General features: G+C 49.4%; 7 protein-coding genes across 7 annotated transcripts; 3 read left to right on the forward strand and 4 right to left on the reverse strand.

Moving 5' to 3' along the window:
* Nucleotides 1-222: 222 nt before the first annotated feature.
* On the reverse strand, nucleotides 223-3,296 carry KD926_004200 (putative DNA repair protein Rad4; the record flags this gene model as incomplete). Its single annotated transcript, XM_053097475.1, has 3 exons — nucleotides 223-2,000; nucleotides 2,052-2,409; nucleotides 2,727-3,296. The coding sequence occupies 3 exons, from the start codon at nucleotides 3,294-3,296 to the stop codon at nucleotides 223-225; spliced, it is 2,706 nt and encodes a 901-aa protein (XP_052961341.1).
* Nucleotides 3,297-4,131: 835 nt separating this feature from the next.
* Nucleotides 4,132-5,515, forward strand: KD926_004201 (putative pyruvate dehydrogenase E1 component alpha subunit; the record flags this gene model as incomplete). Its single annotated transcript, XM_053097486.1, has 4 exons — nucleotides 4,132-4,245; nucleotides 4,309-4,442; nucleotides 4,499-4,953; nucleotides 5,010-5,515. The coding sequence occupies 4 exons, from the start codon at nucleotides 4,132-4,134 to the stop codon at nucleotides 5,513-5,515; spliced, it is 1,209 nt and encodes a 402-aa protein (XP_052961342.1).
* A 300-nt stretch (nucleotides 5,516-5,815) lies between these two features.
* KD926_004202 (thiamine-binding protein) lies at nucleotides 5,816-6,396 on the forward strand (the record flags this gene model as incomplete). Its single annotated transcript, XM_053097497.1, has 4 exons — nucleotides 5,816-5,881; nucleotides 5,939-6,044; nucleotides 6,167-6,269; nucleotides 6,333-6,396. 4 exons carry the CDS (start codon nucleotides 5,816-5,818, stop codon nucleotides 6,394-6,396), a joined length of 339 nt encoding a protein of 112 aa, XP_052961343.1.
* Nucleotides 6,397-6,951: 555 nt separating this feature from the next.
* On the reverse strand, nucleotides 6,952-7,775 carry KD926_004203 (cutinase family protein; the record flags this gene model as incomplete). The annotated part of the gene is made up of 4 exons (XM_053097508.1): nucleotides 6,952-7,213; nucleotides 7,283-7,497; nucleotides 7,553-7,644; nucleotides 7,700-7,775. 4 exons carry the CDS (start codon nucleotides 7,773-7,775, stop codon nucleotides 6,952-6,954), a joined length of 645 nt encoding a protein of 214 aa, XP_052961344.1.
* Nucleotides 7,776-9,444: 1,669 nt separating this feature from the next.
* Nucleotides 9,445-10,541, reverse strand: KD926_004204 (uncharacterized protein; the record flags this gene model as incomplete). The annotated part of the gene is made up of 2 exons (XM_053097519.1): nucleotides 9,445-9,895; nucleotides 9,952-10,541. 2 exons carry the CDS (start codon nucleotides 10,539-10,541, stop codon nucleotides 9,445-9,447), a joined length of 1,041 nt encoding a protein of 346 aa, XP_052961345.1.
* Nucleotides 10,542-12,547: 2,006 nt separating this feature from the next.
* On the reverse strand, nucleotides 12,548-15,309 carry KD926_004205 (uncharacterized protein; the record flags this gene model as incomplete). The annotated part of the gene is made up of 8 exons (XM_053097530.1): nucleotides 12,548-13,411; nucleotides 13,477-13,708; nucleotides 13,793-14,223; nucleotides 14,494-14,518; nucleotides 14,573-14,685; nucleotides 14,748-14,866; nucleotides 14,918-15,122; nucleotides 15,184-15,309. 8 exons carry the CDS (start codon nucleotides 15,307-15,309, stop codon nucleotides 12,548-12,550), a joined length of 2,115 nt encoding a protein of 704 aa, XP_052961346.1.
* A 315-nt stretch (nucleotides 15,310-15,624) lies between these two features.
* Nucleotides 15,625-16,658, forward strand: KD926_004206 (Gfo/Idh/MocA family protein; the record flags this gene model as incomplete). The annotated part of the gene is made up of 3 exons (XM_053097541.1): nucleotides 15,625-15,658; nucleotides 15,761-16,087; nucleotides 16,315-16,658. 3 exons carry the CDS (start codon nucleotides 15,625-15,627, stop codon nucleotides 16,656-16,658), a joined length of 705 nt encoding a protein of 234 aa, XP_052961347.1.
* Between the last annotated feature and the right edge of the window lie 1,596 nt (nucleotides 16,659-18,254).

Consider the following 18,254-nt stretch of genomic DNA (forward strand, 5'->3'; position numbering starts at 1 on the left):
CCTGGATTAGGCAAAGGCGCGTCGACGCGTCGAACCACATGTCATACCCCGTGGTCCGTGCGCGCCCATTTAACCTTTACGGTTAGCAGTGATGCCTGATTTTCAGGGCTAGCATTCAAATCATCTCTCAGTACTAACAATGTTTCTATTCTTTTTGTTTGACCAACTTGTCTCCTGGCAAAATTCTCTATACACAAAAACGCTATTGAACAGACCGAAAGGTTAATCTGACATCAGCCACTCGGGTATAGCATCTTCATCCTCGGGATCTTCAGATAGTAACGATCCTTCATCATTACTCCCTGCCTCGCTTTCCGGAGGTTCCAGAGATGGGATTCGTGACTCTGGCTGTGAGGGTGGCCGTGATAGAACTTCCAAACTGGCAGATTTGGAATCTGCTCCGGTGGATGATTCGACCGTGATCGGTGCTTCCAACGAGCCTTGGTTGACCTGAGCATTCTCCGAAGGGCCTGCCTCTGTATTGACTTTGGACTCGGATACCCTGGGTGACGATCCAAGGTTGTTGTCAGCAGTCTTCAGGTCATTTGTTTTCTCATAGTTATCATTCGGTAAAACAACAAGAGTGTAGCGCGAGTTGTCTGCTGTATTCCGATCTGTATAATTGGGCTTCATATCTGTTCGAGGCGGAGGGACTGTAGCGCTGGCATCCTCTTCGGGCATAAATCCTCCACCAGGTGTGTCGTCGGCATCTGATAGGGACCCAGAAACATGCTGTGATGTTGGGCCTTGTGTAGCATATTCCCCAATGTTTGTCCCAGCATGAGGAGAGGCAACTACTTGATCTGGCTCCGGTACGAACCCACCCCCGTAATCTTCCGCGTCCCCAAAATCATCATTATCATCATCATTCATATCATTGCTTCCTTCGTTATCGCCTTCTTCTCCTTCGATGGCGTATCCCTTGACTCTTTCTGAAATGCGCAACTTGAGCAAAAAGTGTCTCCAAAGTCGGAGAGATTCGGCAGACTTCTCTTCCAATAAAGCCTGTTCCTTCTCATTCTCGAGCGCTCGAATAACTTCCTCAAGAGCTTCACGACATTCGATGGCGATAACAACCCCTCGAAATACGGCAGTACCGTGGCGACCTTTGAAATCAAAACCTGTAACGGCATCTGCGTAGTCGATGCCGAGAATTTTGGCAGCCCGTGCGGCGTCGGAATGAATGATATGGACACCCCCTGGTGGCACCATTGTCGGCACATAAATATCTAAATTCCCATAAACATTTTTTGGTATTTTCCCCTGGACGACTGGTGGAGGCTTGTATAGCTCCGTCTGAGACAGAGAGTAGAGAGGGGTTTCCGCGGCTGTTTCAAAGTCTTCATCAATTAAGGGAGCTCTGCTAGCCGGAACGCGTTTCATAGGTTGCTGCCCTAATTTTATATCTCGTCCTAATCGGTACCATTTGTCGGCACTACGGAGAGAATGAACGTCAGAGCGTCGATAGACGGGCTCTAGCTTTTCATGCTTCGAGCCTGATTTGCCCAGACCAACTTGACCGATGGCACGTTTGGGGAAGACAACTTCGTTGCGACGCAAATGTCGCTCCAGAGCATAAATGGGGTGATCCTTGAAATCTAACACATTCCGAGGCATAGGCTCAGCAGCCGTTTTGGCTGTCAACTCGCTGATCTCGATTTCATCGCGGTCCTCAAGGAACGGTTTTTCGTAGAATTCTAACACTCTCTGCCACCATCGCTCGCCGTTCTTCGTGGATTCGATTCGGAGTTTGCGCGTCTTGGCATTGAACGCCTTTGCATAACGGCGGGTGACATCTCGCGCTGAAGCATCTTCCTCGAAGGCAACCACGTAACTCATACAGTTATATGGATCGCTAGATGGAGGCTCAAACTTGAAGGACTTCGCAAGGGACTTCGTCACCAAGGGATCGACAGGAATCCATTTTTGAACCGCTTCATTAAAAGCCTCGACCCAGAAAACAGGATATGATGACTCTCGATGGGTGGTTGGTCGTGGACCTTCAAAGGTTAGATACCGCGGTATTTACGAACTCGAAGTTGGGTACATACTGGTAACGATCGGCTTTGAGGGACGAGATGGTTTGAATTGTGGGCGACCAAGTCTTCGCGTTCTAGATTGTGGAACCGGAGAGCCCTGAGGTTTGGCTTGTTCATCAGTGGAGGTTTCGGGATTGTCTGATGAGATGACAATGTATTGCGGTTTAGGCTTGATCGGGGTCATATTCTTCGTTGTACCGGAAAACGGCAACGGTTGCAACGAGCAGACTAATCTTGCCTCTACAGCCGCGGAACGTAGTAAGGCACAAAAGATCTGGGCACCGAAATCGCGAGAGCCCTGTAGTGTCTTCGCTTGCTTCTGAAAGTCTCCCTTCGACAATATGACTTCCGGGTCCACCATGATTTGCTCCTACTAAGTAGTCAGAGGAGAAACATTCGGATCCATAGAAGGACATAATACCACTCGCTTCTTTAAACAGTCTGGATCTTCGGCCCAGTGAGCACGCTTTAATCCGGGATAGGTCACTTTGAATCTCTTGAGAAAGGCATCGCTAGCTTGATTCAGCCCGTCTATGAATGTGGTGGATCTGGTGCTTTGTGGTTTATTTTCAGGTGGGTTCAATAAAGAGACCGTATTTCTAGACAGCATTCGTTTGAGAAATTTCTAGTGGATTTGATAAGCACTGCATGCAGAAGACTGAAGTATTTGTAGAAGGCATGACAAACCTGGACTTCTTCATCGTTGCACCACAGATTACGTATGTGAACATGGCGCATAAGACAGAGCAAATGAACTTTGTGGATGTCCAATCTCAACTTCCTCTCGGCCGCAGTGATAGGCTTTCGCCTTGGTGCTACTCTTCGCTTCTGGTCATCGAGTTTGCCCAGTGTAATCTCCATGGGCCCGCTGTCTTGAGCAGCCGGAGTTGTATCGGCTGGACCAGCGGGGGGTTGTTGAAGATCAACTTCTTCCCACTCCATATCTGATTCATCGGATGTGGAAGAGTCATACACCGTCTGCACCTGTCGGTCATATTGTTGATCGACACTTGTTTGGGATTGTGCTGGTTGGGTTGTAACTTGGGAGGCATTTGCTGTGGTTGGTTGCTCTTGCACCTTGCGCCTCTTAATGGGCCGATCTTCTGCTAGTGCCTGAGCATCTCGGGCTTCAGCTTCTGCCAGCATCTCCCGATATACTTGAGGGATCTCGTCGTCGCCTGGCCCGTCATGTTGCCCTGACTGGCGACCGCTGGAGGGGCCGCTCTTTCCAGAGCGAGCACGATTGGAACGGCGCATGTTGCCGGGAAAATGCGTTCAACAACATGAATGCCTGTCAGGTGTCTTCAAATGACGCGAAGTCCATATGCGGGTGAGATCAGGGTTGCTGCATCACCAGCTGGTATGGAATAACAAATGTTTACTTAATGGTGTGCAACATGTTTCCTAAAGTCACGCAACAACTTGTGACCTCCAGGCAAGCATAGCCGTCCGCACCGGGCTTGAAGATATAGCGTGAACCAGGGGATCGGATCCATGTAGCAACTGGTTCAGCCTAGCGATGCTCGGCTGCTTCGAAAACATGCGTCATACCGCTACGGAACAACGTTCGGCCGCTGCGAGCGGTTCATGTCCGAAATAGGCAACAACGGCTTGAGGCCCCGGCAGCCTACACTTTCTTTTGATGTACACACTACACCATAGTCACTACATATGGCACGTCAACAGAGCAACATTGAGAAGTGTGCTTTGTGACTACACTTTATGTCCTAGACGATGTATTCCGAGCCGCGCCCAATAACTACTCGGTGTACACTCAAGAGCTAGATGCTAGGATGAACCCTTGAGCATTGAGTTGGCTGTGCTGTCATAAGCTACAGGGCAACGTCCATTACCGTGGAATTCACTGGGCTGGTATTCCTGGTGATCAGTACTAGGGATAGAGCATCTCCCTTCAGGCATGCGTGATGACTTGTTACGGTGGACCGATCATTACGTCATAGCGACGTTATGCATGGCAGCTCCTACATGCCAACATAACTCCAATCACCGCTATATACTACTGTTCCTCTTAATCCTGCTCACTTGCTCTCTCATTGATTTTCAATTAATCTCGAGAAAGGTGAACCTAATCATGCTTTCAAGGTCATTGAGACGAGCGGGTGCCCTTTCTTGGGCGCGCTCGTCGCTACCCCGTCCTGGAGGCCGCTGTATGGCGAGCGTCGCTAATCTAGAAGATATCCCTACGGTACGTGGTCCTATGAATATGCGTCAATGCTAGCGAAATTACTGACAAAGCCTTTGTTTAAAGGAAGACGACCAGCCCTTCAAAGTCCCAATCTCAGAGGAAAGCTACTCTACATACAACTTCGACCCGCCGCCATACTATGTGGAGACGACAAAAAATGAACTCAAACATCTATTCCGCGATATGTCAATGATAAGGTTGGCTGGCAGTCATTTCCGACAGACCAATCGAGCCCAACGCTGACGTATAGCAGACGTATGGAGTTAGCCGCTGACGGCTTATACAAGGAGAAAAAGATCCGAGGATTCTGCCATCTTTCCACCGGTCAAGAGGCGGTCGCCGTGGGCATCGAACATGGAATCACTAGGAGTGACAAGTTAATTACGGCCTATCGTTCCCATGGAAACACGTTGATGCGTGGAGGGACCGTTGAGTCCATCCTTGGGGAGCTGCTCGGGCGACGAGGCGGTATTTCGTATGGCAAGGGTGGCTCGATGCATATGTTCTGCGAGGGCTTTTTCGGTGGTAATGGGATTGTGGGAGCTCATGTTCCTGTTGGTGCGGGTATTGCATTGGCTCAGCAGTACAATGACGCGAAAAATCTCACAATCGATCTATACGGTGACGGAGCCGCGAACCAGGGCCAGGTTCACGAAACATTTAACATGGCTAAGCTATGGAACTTGCCTATCATCTTTGGCTGCGAAAGTGAGTTACCTCAATTCATTCGGGCCGTGTCCCCGGTATGCTAACCATGTATTTAGACAACAAATATGGTATGGGCACTTCCGCTGACCGAGCTTCCGCCATGACCGAGTACTACAAGAGGGGCCAATATATCCCAGGACTACAGATCGATGGAATGGATGTTCTTGCCGTTCTTTCCGCCGTCAAACACGGGAAGAAGTTTGTCTTGGACGGAAACGGGCCTCTGGTATACGAATTTGTCACCTACCGCTACGCAGGACACTCAATGTCTGATCCGGGAACTGCCTATCGGAGTAGAGACGAGCTTCAGTCCGAGCGATCGAACGACCCTATTACGAACTTCCGGGACAGATTGATCGAATGGGGTGTGTTTACTCATGATGAAGCTAAGTCCATTGACAAGGACGTGCGAGAGAAGATCAACAAAGCGAAGGACGAGGCTGAAAGCATGCCCGAGCCCGAGCCCCGGATGGATATATTATACGAGGACGTTTACATGCGTGGGAGCGAGCCTCAACAGAGGCGCGGGCGCACGATCGACGAAACCTACTACCAGGGTTAAGTTGGCTTCTTAGATACTAGTAGTATCTGATGTCCCATGTACATAAAGCTCGGGAAAAAGATATCAACAAATAATAACTATTTAATTCAGCCACACCCCTCTCCAATCTCCCATTGGTGGGCATGTCCTTCAGATATCTTGTTATTATATATGCCAACGTCACCATGAAATATTGACAGTGTAACCCCTCACCTCTATATAAAGTCCTAGTCTACAGGCAAAACTCTTACCACTACCCTCAACCGTTTCAACTCATGAACATCATCCCTACAAGACACAACATTACAATCGCAAAATATCATGGAATCCACTACCGAAACCCTCGAGACTCCCACTCACTGCGTTGCCGACTTCTCTCTAGTCCCAGTATGTCGCAAACGATTTCCCTCAAAGTGACATCTACTAATATACACAAAAAAAAAGATCGGCACCCACGACACGTCCTTCGCGCAGGAGATTGCAGAGATTCAACGCCTGCTTCAGCGATGCGACCTGAAGCATCAAATGACTTGTACCGGGACGGCCGTTGGTAAGTTATATAAGATCTGATCTATACCCTATACTCCTTCGATCCATACATACACTTAGCTATAACCAACAACTGTTGAACCTGTACCTCGAAGAAAGCGTATTTAACATACTTAACTACAGAGGGACCCTGGGATCAAGTCCTTCAGGTGATCGGACACGCGCACCTGCTTGTTCATAAACGTGGAGTTGCTCGCATCCAGACGGATTTGCGGGTGACGACTAGGTGAGTTTGTAAATCTAATTAGTTTGCAGAGAGCTATATGTAGCTGATTTTTCTTATCAACAGGACCGACAAGGATCAGCCGATGGAGAATGAGATTTTGTCCGTGGAGCGGATCCTCACAGCTTGAGGTTGAATTGGATAGGGCTGTGGGTTTGTTATTGTTATGGTTGGTGTTTATGGTTGACGGGAGGGCGTATTGTGGACTACTTATTAAGCACCTAATTTGTGTTCCTAAAAACAAGGATCGATCAGAATGCTCTGATGATTATCTAATCTATTTTATCTTGACTGCTTGACAAGTAATAGAGATTGTAGTAGCAATCCTGTATTCGGCATAACTGTTTAAAATGGAAAACATTTACATTAGTTAGTCTAATTTAGCGAAGTGATAGGTTACTGTGTTATGCCTTTTATGACAAAGAGATGGTTTCGCTTCCTTGTGTGTGCATACACAGCCCTATCTATGATCTAGCGTTACATATCGCAGGGTCTGTCGTTTAGAAGTGTCTAGGTTAAATAAACCAGTGTTCAATTTCTCATATCAGGAGCTACCTATGCTAGACTTTCCATTTTCAATCAACGAATCTCTTGCTTATATATCCTCCCTCTGGTCACAGAAATAATTTGACAACAGAAATTCTCCTTTCTTGACCAGGCGAGTCATTTCTATATCATATCAAAGTCAAGTCTTCGACAACAGGAAGGTAACAGCACTGGGCACATTAGCCACGTAGGTGAAGTGCGCAGCCGTGATGACCAAGGTGCCCTCGCAAACCAAGTCACCAATAGCACAGTAGATCTTGGTCTTGCCGGTGTCAAAGTTAGGGATACGGCCACCGTCCTGCTTGTTGCGGGTGTCGCCGAAAAGAACCACACCCTTGATCTGGTTCTTGATGCTGTCCGAAAGACCAGAGATGGCGCCGTGCATGACGGCAGTTCCTTGGCTATTAATTGAGTGTCAGTCATTTCTGGTTCATTACTGGGTGGCCGTATGTTAGGATATGGGTGTCTACCTGTAGCCACCAGCCAGAATCTTGGTGTTTGGGCACTTGGACGCTGCTAGTTGGAAAAGCTCGGTGGCCTCGTCAATTGCAGTCTGTGTGGTGCCCTTGGGGAGGAAGTTGGACGCCAGGTCCGCGATGTAGCGAGGAGCAACACCTTGGCAAGCGACTTTACCAACTCTTGCGAGCTTCAAAGCATTGCAGGTTGCTGGACCGGTTGAAATACCCTGTCACAGTATTAGTGTCGAGTACTACATAAGAATGGTCACCAAATTCGCATACCAAGTAGCCAGGCTCGGTGGAAGCGCGAGCAAAGATAAAAGTGATATCCTTGCAGGCGCCGCTCCGCAGTTCATTCTCTCCAATTGGGGCAACTGTGCTTGTTAACTTGAAGTTCCCTCCGAAGATCGCGAGATAAGAATGACATACGTTGGCGAGGCTCCAGGTCAATGGGGCTGGCTGCGGCAAAACCGGCCAAGATGGTGGCAAGAAATTGGAGCTTCATGGTGTCGTTTGAGACAGAAGTCTGTAGAAGAGAAGGCTGGTCAAGATAGTGGTTTTGATCTGCTGTTTGTCCCTGCTGCTGAACAAAAAAGCTGAGATTGAAGCGACGACATCCCCCTTCTTATAGACATTCATCGCCCTTGAGTTCATATTCACTTTTCTTCGGCAGTTGCGAAGTCTTCACGTCTTCGGCTTCTCGTCCCCTCTTGTCTGTATGCCCCTCGATAGCTACATTATGCATTGTATCGCAGTCAAAGGTCAAACAATTGGCAAGTCACCTTCCAAACCTAGTAAGTTGGCTTGGCTTCTCTGCCGGTAGTTGAAAGTTGTAGGATTCAAACCGAGGTAGTCAGGTCCCCGAAAACCAACGGCGAGCTGGGCACCCATCGAGATGCTTTCAAAGTCATTCAAATGGCAATAGAACAGTGCTTGGCAATATCACTTGGCGAGCGATAGAGGGTTGCAGTGTCTGGGGGAAATCCTCCACCGTGCAGTGCAGAACTTGGCGAACGCCATTTAATATATTTTCTCTTTCCGCATTCGTGCTCGGAGGAAGCTCCGTGTGCCCTGATGTCTTGGACCGAGGCAGCAGGAATAACGGGCTTCTTTGAATGGCTTTCATCAAGTTGGGAGTGGATTTTCTTCCCCACAGTTTCGGCACTTGGATTGGAAATGAATTGCTCGCAGGGCTCTCTACTTGTTGGTGCATATTAATGGCGCATTTATGGTGGTATCCGGATGTTTTGGATGCGGAGAAGAGAGTCTAGCTTGGAGACCGTCTTCAGCCGATATGATGTGCACGGACTCCTTGGTGGGATGGATTGGAGAGTACGCATGTCTTGAATATTTCACAAACGCAACCTTCCAGAGAAGAAAGAGAGAGCCGAAAGAATCTAGAGAAGGTAAATCAATGCAGATATCGAGAAGCAGAGACCCGTTGATCAGCAAACGTAGTCCGATCTTCCCAAGATCCCAAATATCCTCGTCGCTGCCGTTGGATCATCGGAAATTTGACTAGTCATCCTTTGAGGATGGTCGCCTGACCACCATCCCATTCCCCCTCTCCCAGTTGAGGACTGATTGGCGTGATACATTGTTTCATAATGCTTCGTACTATGCCGAACCGAGTTTGTTCGGCGAGAAACGGCGAATTGACGGTGGTAACTAAGACAGGTGGGTGCTGACCAGCTGACTTGTATTTGCTTGGACTTCCTTGGATTCTGGGAAAGACAGGGTGTTGTAGAGAATCCGAGTTATGCTTCGTATCTGTATTTGTGATATCTTTAGATATCTGCCCTCAATCCCAAATCCTTAAGCAATCACGTACAGAACAGAAGCTTTGGAAGCTTTAATCCATGAGTTTGAAGGTGACGTATGCTTGAAATTCAGAACTATATGATGAACAACTTTGAAGTGAAGTGGGAGATAAGTTTAAAGAAGGTGACGATTTTCATGATTTGGATTTCCATCGATTGTCGATCCTGATGATCGACGAACTCTCAGCTCAGTCGTCATCTTACCTGATCTACACGCTACGCCGTTCCATTGTTGTACGGTGCTAATGTTAAGGAACGATAGCCTATGCCGAGGTATATGGTAGCCTCTATATACTCGATCAAAGTTATCTAACCACTACACGCTGAACGCACGCCCGATCTGCAACGGCAGCGTTATCTTGACATCCAGCTTCTTCGCCCCATCAGCACCGCGTCCGCCAGAGGATTCACTCCCTGAAGGATGTCCCTCGCCTGCTCAGCCTGCGTGATCCAGCCCACGGTCCCGACCAGCGTATCCTGGCCGGCATCCCGGATTGCCCGTCGAAGATGACCCGACAGCTCCACCTGATAATCATTATGCATATCGATCTTCTGGTCGCGATGATTCCCACCAGAGCTCACGTCCAGGAAATCAATTCCCATCCCGGGAAGCAGCTTAGCCAGCTCGATCGAGGACGTCAAGTCCCAAGAATCCCCCAGCAAATGCTCCAACCACTCCGTCGCACTGATCCGCAGCATCAACGGCATCCCCTCGGGGATCACCTCGCGCACAATCCTCGTCCGATTCTCAAAGCTCCCGCCATATCGATCCGTCCGACGATTCGTCACGGGTCTCAGAAACTCGCTGATCGGATACCCATGAGCACCATGGATCTCAATGGCATCGACACCCGCGCAAACCGCCAGGGCCGCGCTCCTCCACCTCTTCCGTGCTCAGTTCCCGCGGCGTCGGCCCTCAGAGTCCTCTTCCCAGCCTGCATCGCCAGCCACGGGACAACGACACTTAATTTCCGACCCGCATGCGCTAACTGCACCGCCACCGCGGCGCCCTGACTGTGCACCAAATCGACTACTCGATTCAGCCCACGGAACTGATCGGAGTCCGTCCCGGGCTGCCACAGGCCCGAATCGTTCGGCGAGATGCGTACGTTTGGTTGAACGGCAGTCGCTTCGATGATGACCATGCCGACACCCTTGAGGGCCAGATGTCCGAGATGCGCGACGTGGTAGTCCGTGAGGGCGCCCAGGGCGGGAGACTTGGGGTCGGAGGCGCAGGAGTACATGCACATGGGGGCGACGATGATGCGGTTTTTCAGGGTCAGATTGCGCATGCGGAGGGGTTGGAAGAGGGTTGGCGGCGGCGTTGGGGTTGGGAGAGTGGACATGCCGGCGTGGTTGGCCGGGGTGAAGAAGGTGATGTTTGGTGGTGATGGGATAGAGTGTGAGTGGAATTGGTATAAAGGTGTAAATGAGGGCGTTGTTGATTGCATATGTAGAAAGGAGTCCTAATATTGCTAATCTAGTATTACAAATTTAGATAGACGTTGGTGGTTAGGGCTGGCAGGGCGTAGGGCGTAGGGCGTACGGGCCAAAGTCCTCCCGGTTGACGAATCCGTCGCTCTTTGTGGAAATTTCCACGGTTTAGTTACTCTGAGCGGGTTAGAAGGATACGCCCTTCGCCAGGGACGGCTACAGTAGAGACGATCATGTTAGGGTTTGGATAAAAAGGGGTCGTTGTCCACTCTTGTCTGCACCTGTACGGGGCTCAAAGTGCCCGAAGGGTCATTTGGTATAGCCTCGGTTCCCTGGGTCTCATAGAACAACGATGATAACATATCTGCCGTTTCGGACATCTTCTGATCTAGAGCTTCTTACCATGCGATCTACATGTTCTGGAGTATCGGAATCCAACTCAGACTCTGTATGCTTAGTATTCAACTAGTCCTATTAGTTTACTACTTATGTACGAGGCGTCTTTCTAGGAGTTCCAAGCCGTAGGGGCAGATCCCAGAGCAAAACCGACTGATGTCCACTTCCCTTACTTACAAGATCCGTTATTTCCTGTCCCCGGTTGTATCAGATACGGCGTTCTCGACGTGCTCCGTCTCGAACCCAGCCATGTCCTTCAATCCGTGACACGACGTCTCTTGCAGCCCCTGGCTAGATCCATCAAAGATAACCGCTACCTGCTCGGATAAATACCCTCGCGTCTCCGGATACGTGAGACATACATTCACCAGGATTATAGCCAGAAGGACGATTAGAGATTAGCGACGCAGGCATCTTTATCCTCGGGGAGATGGGGGCAATCATGTTCGTTGGTGTGGTTTGCATTATTATCGAGAGAAGGAACATTCTCTCCTCAGTGAAGACTATCCTTTATTAGTTCACAATCCATTGGTTGGCAACCGTTCAAAAAGAGAAAAGGCGAAGGCGATTACTGCACGGATAATCGTCCACTCGAACCAAGAATGAATGTAACCGAAAGCCGACAGAAGAGAATAAGTTGGAAAAAAGATGACTGGACTCAGGATATTTACAGGTAATTGAAAGCCAATTGATCTCACACCATCAAGCTCTGGATTGCTCTCCTAATATTCCCCAAATCAACATTTTCCCGCTCCCAGTACCCTAACACATTAACGGCATTATGCAAAGCTTGGTCCAAACCAGTTCTCCAGTCTGGTAAGTCGTCTAAATTAAACGTTTCAACTAATCCAGAAGGTGTAGCCGCTAAAATAAGCGAAGCCCTTAAGGCTATAGATCTGCAAAAGTACCAGATGCCCTGGTGACGGTGAAGTACACCGATCCCATCCGCATTATGTACGCGACATATTTCCAACGCTTGATGAGTATGTGGGATCAAAGTCTGTCGAATGGCCGGATCACAGGATGGGTGCGAGACTGAGTAGCCTAGAAAAGGTCGATATAGCATCAACTTGATTGCCAAGTATCGGTTTTGAATGGTGAGACGTAATTCATCCATGGTGCATGCTGGATTGTCGAGGTCGCTGAATCGTAGCCTCTGGTAGAGAGTCCTTCCTGAAATGAATACGTCAGTTTTACACACGATCAAGAAAACATCCTTTGAAGTGTTTCGAAGGTCTGGTTTCTTACCAGACCTGCAGCTGACGCTCAAACTCGACCGCTGTGTTGCTCATATGGCTCACCGACCACGGCGAAAGGATCTGTGTATATACCATAGTCCTACGTATATTAAGATAAGGGAACATTTGAGAGTTAAGAGTGATGACGCTTCGATGTGATGCTTATTTAGAGTGGAAGAGCTAGCCTATATCTGAAGTGACTAATTTCCCTATTCCACAGTTCTCGATTCTCTTTTTGGGTGACTTCTATGCATACTAAATCATTCCGCTCACTTCTTTTGAATGTTCAGACAGACTTATAGAAATGAACAAAAGATAATATTAAGGTTACTGCATCGTGATATGCTCTTCTCTAGTAGACGATATTTCTATATGTCACTAAATACCCGTCAAAAAGAAGAGCTGCCAGGGATATCCAAAATGGCAGTCTCTTTAATATCCATCGCCGAGAGTCCAGCATAGATAGTATATCGGCCCCCATCAGCTCGCCAGCATGCATCTTCAGGATCGTAGTAGCTAACACTGTATTTGTCGAGGATGACAGACACAAGCTCCTGGGAATTAGGGCGAATATGAACCTTGGCAAACCCCTTCAGCTCCTTGAATGGTCTTTTCTGACCACGCGCAGCTGAAGGATCGGACATGCCCACGTAGAACTGAACCGCCACCCTGCCCTCTCGTTGTCCGAGATTTCGAACCATGGCGAAAACTTCGACAAGGTCATTTGGTCCCTGAAGAGTAACTTGCTCTAAATTCGGAGCATCGTCTACTTCAAAAGAGGTATACGAGAGACCGAATCCGAAAGGGAAGAGTGGTGCCGACGTCGGTCTATCGTAGTACCGATATCCCACGGCCAGACCTTCCTCATACCGTAGAACTCCGTCTGAGTTGGCTGGGAAGTTTCCGTACGACGAATTATCCTTAATCCGAGCGGGCCATGAGAATGGCAGCCGACCGGACGGATTGATCGCCCCCGTGAGAACTCGTGCCAGGGAATGCCCACACTCTTGGCCAGGGAACCAGGCTTGGACGACCCCGCCGACAGATTCAAGGAAAGGAGTCAGCGACACAGCAGCCCCCGAGAAGTTGACAACGACTGTCCTGGGGTTCTGGGCTGCCACGGCCTGAATCACGTCATTCTGGCAGCCAAGGAGGTCCATAGTGTCACGGTCGAATCCTTCCGATTCAATCTCGTTTGTGTTGCCAACGCATACAACGGCGACATTGGCTTGACGCTCCACCTCGACGGCTGCCTGTATGCATTTGTGATAGTTGATGTACTCGATGAAACGGAAAGAGGATCCCTGGAACATCTTACCATAGAGTGGCTTAGCGTGCAAAGCTCTGGCTCGGTCGCCCATGACTCCACGACAACGGTGTAGCGACGGCCAGCCTCCATCGGATAATCAAACCGGCGCTCAAGCTTTGCTTTGAAGAAGTAAAAAGACTCCAGACTCAGGTCTGTCTCTTGCTTTCTTTTATAAAGGAGCTGGTCCTCGATGTAGCATTTGGCTCGTCCTGTTGTGATGATCGAGCGATGATGATGCCCACTGACAGAGGGCTGGATGTCGAATGTTATGCGGGTGCAATAGTCAGACCTGAGTTATGATGGCCATTGTTCCTTGATCATGTACTCGGGTGTAGCTCTCATCTCTGTATGGGCGAGGTTCTCTCCAATCACGTTGCCATTGTACCATTCCACCCTGACATCGTCGCCGTTATCATTATTTCCGCCAGGATTACCGGCTCCCAGGATCATCTCGGTGGGAGCATGAGGAATAACTTTGAACACAGGCACCCCAGGTGAAAACTGGGTCCGGTAGCCTGCCGTGTCCATTCCCTCGAGTGGACTGACTGCGCGGATTGAATCAACTCTAGCACTGCCGCCACCACCCAGGCTGGCAACGCCGGCAAATTGACCGATCATAGCGGCCTTGAAATTCTCGGAAGGGGCAGGGAGTGGCAGAATGTCATTGCTGTTCTTCAACAACACCATTCCCTCCGCTGCCGCATCATGAATAAACGCATCGCGACCAGGGTTTTCGATCGCGACTTCCTTAGCTTCCTAGGAATTATTGAACCGGTCCAAACGCTGGGCTAACGCGAGGACCCGTCGGGCGCTGTCACTGATGGTCTCTTCAGTGACCTGTCCTAGGTGAAGGGCCTCGAGCAATTTAGGTCCTCGCCATTTCGTAGGACCTGGCATCTCCAAGTCGACGCCGGCATTGATGTACGGGGCAGTTGGGTATACCCCTAACCAATCGAACATGACCAGGCCGTCAAATCCCCATTCCTTCCGCAGAACATCGGTTATGGGACGTCAATCATCAACAACATAAGTGCCATTCACGAGGTTGTAGCTTTTACAGCCGATTTAGTCACGCTGCCTGAGTCGGGATCATTTAGAGACTCACCTTGTCATGAAGCATAGCGGGTTAGAATCTTTAACAACCAACTGAAAAGGAAGAAGATATATCTTCCGGAGGGTCTGCTCGTCAATTTCCGCCGAGAGTCTTCCGCTGGTTCTCTGCGTCGTTAGCGACGAAATGCTTCGGCGTAGCCGCAACGCCCTAGGATTGACAGCCTAACTGAGCAGGAGTGTGCAACAAGGTGGGAGTATCCAGAGTGTTCCATATCTTTGACGAATTCAGACGCCAATTCTCCCAACACCAACGGGTCCTCCGAATAGGTCTCATAGTTTCGGCCGCCTTCTCGAATTTAGTTATTGTGCGTGGATCTCCTGGTAAATTGACACGTACCAAGAGGGGAACGAATGACGTTCAAGGTTGGGGCAAGCAGAACATTAGCTGCCTTTTTCTTTGCTTCTTTCGCAACCTCTTCGCCCACACGGTAGACCAAGGGCCGATCAAAGGTGGCGCCTAGGCTCGTGGCACAAGGGAAACAGGCCGCTTTGATGCCACTCACGTAGCTCTCGCCTCGGGCACCATTGGGTCCGTCAGTCGCCTGTCCATATATTAGCTCATGGTTTATATATCCCATTTTCTCGGGACAGAATGTAGTTCACCTTGATATGTGGCACGAAAACCCCGTCTCGTTGAAATACCGGAGTCCGCCACCTGTTCACCGTGGCCAGTAGAGACACCTTCTCCTCCAGCGTCAACTTAGAAAGCAATTGGTCAATATCGGTCATGGAGATCTTGAAGACAGTGAGTTGGCTTTCCTCCTACCTTCATGGTCGATGTCCAGGTTACGCATTAATAAATACTAACGATGGCGTCAGTTTGGTGTGGGCTCCATCTCCGCTTTCATGCGTTCGGCCACTCGCCCGCTACTCCCCGACGGTGCCTGACACAAGTCTACCTTCGTGTTGAACCCGGGGAGTGTCGGCAGTGCCGTCAGCATCTAGAAATTTAAATGCGATCTACTATATTCATATGGCAGAAAAGGCGAGGGGAAGAATCAACGCACGCCCGATTACCTATCTCTTCCAAACACAGTAACCAACATGGAGACTCCGACAATCCGATGGGGCATCCTAGGTACTTGATCTATATCCATTCTGACCACCTCCCTGGATCTGGCCATACCTTGTACCCCATTGATCACCGAAATCCCGCAGACACCGGCATGATCGCGACCAGACGCACCAGTCAAGCATCTCATCACCGCCATTAGCACCTCAACACAGGAAAAGGGGAAGGCCTTCGTGTCGAAGATCTGGGCCAACAGCAATGAGCCGAAACCAGTTGTATACGATCGCTATCAAAATCTCTATGAAGACGAAGCGGTCGATATTGTCTACGTGGGAACGTCGCATTCGCTTCATCGCACGAATTGCCTGGACGTCATTACCGCGGAGAAGCACGTGCTGTGCGAGAAGCCATTCACCATCAATGAACGGGATGCGCGGGAAATCGTCGACAAAGCCCGACAAAAGAAGAAAAAGAAAGAACTAACCGGTCGCAGCCGTTTGGACACGGTTCTTCCCATGCATCAGGGAGCTACAGAAGCACCTTCACGAATATAAGTCCATTGGGAAAGTCTGTCGGGCATTTCTGGATTATGGCTCCGCAATGCCGATATCGTTCCTAGCACCTGATTCTCGCTTGAGGGATCCTGCTCTTAGGGTCGGGGCCTTGCTTGATATCGGCATTTACACCCTCACCTATGCATCGCTCGTCTTGGGCTCGGCTAGGCAAGGACTTTCCAGTGCCGGAAGTCTTTACGACCAGGTCAATCGTAGATGGTATTGACGAGAGCAACGTGACCATCCTCACGTATAGAGACAACAGACAAGACAAGACAGCAATCTGTATGTCTACCTTGTTGGTTCGAGGCCCTACGGGGTTCGGCAGGATCGAAGGAACGGACGGGTCCATCGCCTTTTATACGGAAAAGGGCCCTAGCTGGCCCAAGGGCTTCGTGGTGAAGAAACAAGGGTCCGAGGAGGTGTTCTCTTTTGATATGCCGTCGGGTACCGTCGGTTTCGTCTACGAGGCGGAATCTTTTGCGTTGGACGTCATCAACGGACGGTTGTAAATTGAAGCCATGCCTCTTGACGAATCGCTACGGATGATGAGATTGATGGACACGGCTCGTAAGCAGGGAGGTCTGGTTTACCCACAAGATGGCTGAGGACTTTTGCGAGACAAATGCAGCTGATTGTTAAAGAAAAATGTATCATAAAAGAGAAAGAAACCCCCCTTTGGGATGTCAATGTTTCTAAGGTACATTGACATGAATAAAATGTAGTACACCCGATTTCGTTAAAGATTGCTTGTTGGTTTCATTCCAGTCAGTAGAGGCGTTCTCAAATAGTTTGGCGCCATGTCATGTTGGATGGCACATTTTTCCCGACCAAAAAGAGAATAGAACAAACTCAGTTTGTACGTATACTAGGCTCAGGGGATTAGGGGAATGAAGAGAGAAAGAGAACGGAGTTCCTTATGAAAATGAACTCGATAGACTTTTTTCGTTGTATAGCTATTTGTTGTGTGCAATGGATAACGGTTATACGCTTTTTGTCGGCACCTACAATAAACGTTTTAGTATCTGCCATCAAGTTCACCGCTATCAGTGATGACGAACAATAAAACTGTGAGTCAAGTTCTTAATCATAATTGATAATCAAACAGTGAGAATATCGTTATTTATTTTTACATATATCTGACATTATAATGTTGGTTAAAAGTGACAGGGGTCCGAAATGGGTTTGCCAGCGTGGCCGGCGAAGTAAAGAAGAGGGGCAAAAAAGACATCAATCTGGTAAGAACGAGTAGGGGGAAGAAAAAAAAAATCATCTAAAGAGGGGTTTTAGGATCGATGGCCCCAGTCTGCGTAAATACCGGAGTAGACTACGGTCCCGAGTCGGAGACGATCATACTCCGTAGTCTTCTCTCTACCTTGCTTCATCTAACCGAAAATATCTCCTGCGTTGCTGTTACCATCCTCTCGGGATCCGTCCTGTCATATCTGTCAAAGACTGAAAGTGAAACCCATGCCTACGTGGTCGCAGCGTGTTACAACCCCGTCTATCCTTGACCTGCAGCTGCGGGAAGGAAGTACTGCGTAAGCAGTTAGGCATCGGTCGTTGGGAAGAATGGAATGGGGGAGGGGTTTGTTCTAGTCTGGTAAGACTGGTTGGCTTCATAGGGCGGCTCTAGGCTCCGAATTCACCTAGAAGTCCTCTAGACTGACCAAGACCCCATCTGCAATGTAACGCTGTGTGGGGTTTTATTGGGCTCAGGCAGATATACACATGCGGTGATGGGCTGCTGACTTGCTGGCTACTGCATGTACTTCTGGTGATACGTGCCCTCCCCTGGAGGAGGGGTGAGATTACATCTTGTTGGCGCAAGAGATGGGAAAAGGCACACCAGCTGCTACACTAGACTGTGCAGCGTGCATGCGGTATATGCGCCGAGGGAGTCTAGTGGGTTCCCCCCTCCCGGAAGCTGGATCTGCTAGCGGTCTGGCACTAACTAGCAGTACTGTCGTCGGTTTGTCTACGGCGTACGGTGTACGCTGGCTGCGTGGCTCGCGTCGGGGTCCACCAGGGATACTTGGCTTTTTCACCTTGCGTGACTGTGTTACGGTTAACCTCCCCAGGTCCGGAGAGTTGGGATTTGGCAAGCG

The sequence above is a fragment of the Aspergillus affinis genome (genome assembly GCF_023601865.1).
Source record: "Aspergillus affinis strain CMG 70 chromosome Unknown NODE_1_length_919884_cov_86_970707, whole genome shotgun sequence".
NCBI lineage: Eukaryota > Fungi > Ascomycota > Eurotiomycetes > Eurotiales > Aspergillaceae > Aspergillus > Aspergillus affinis.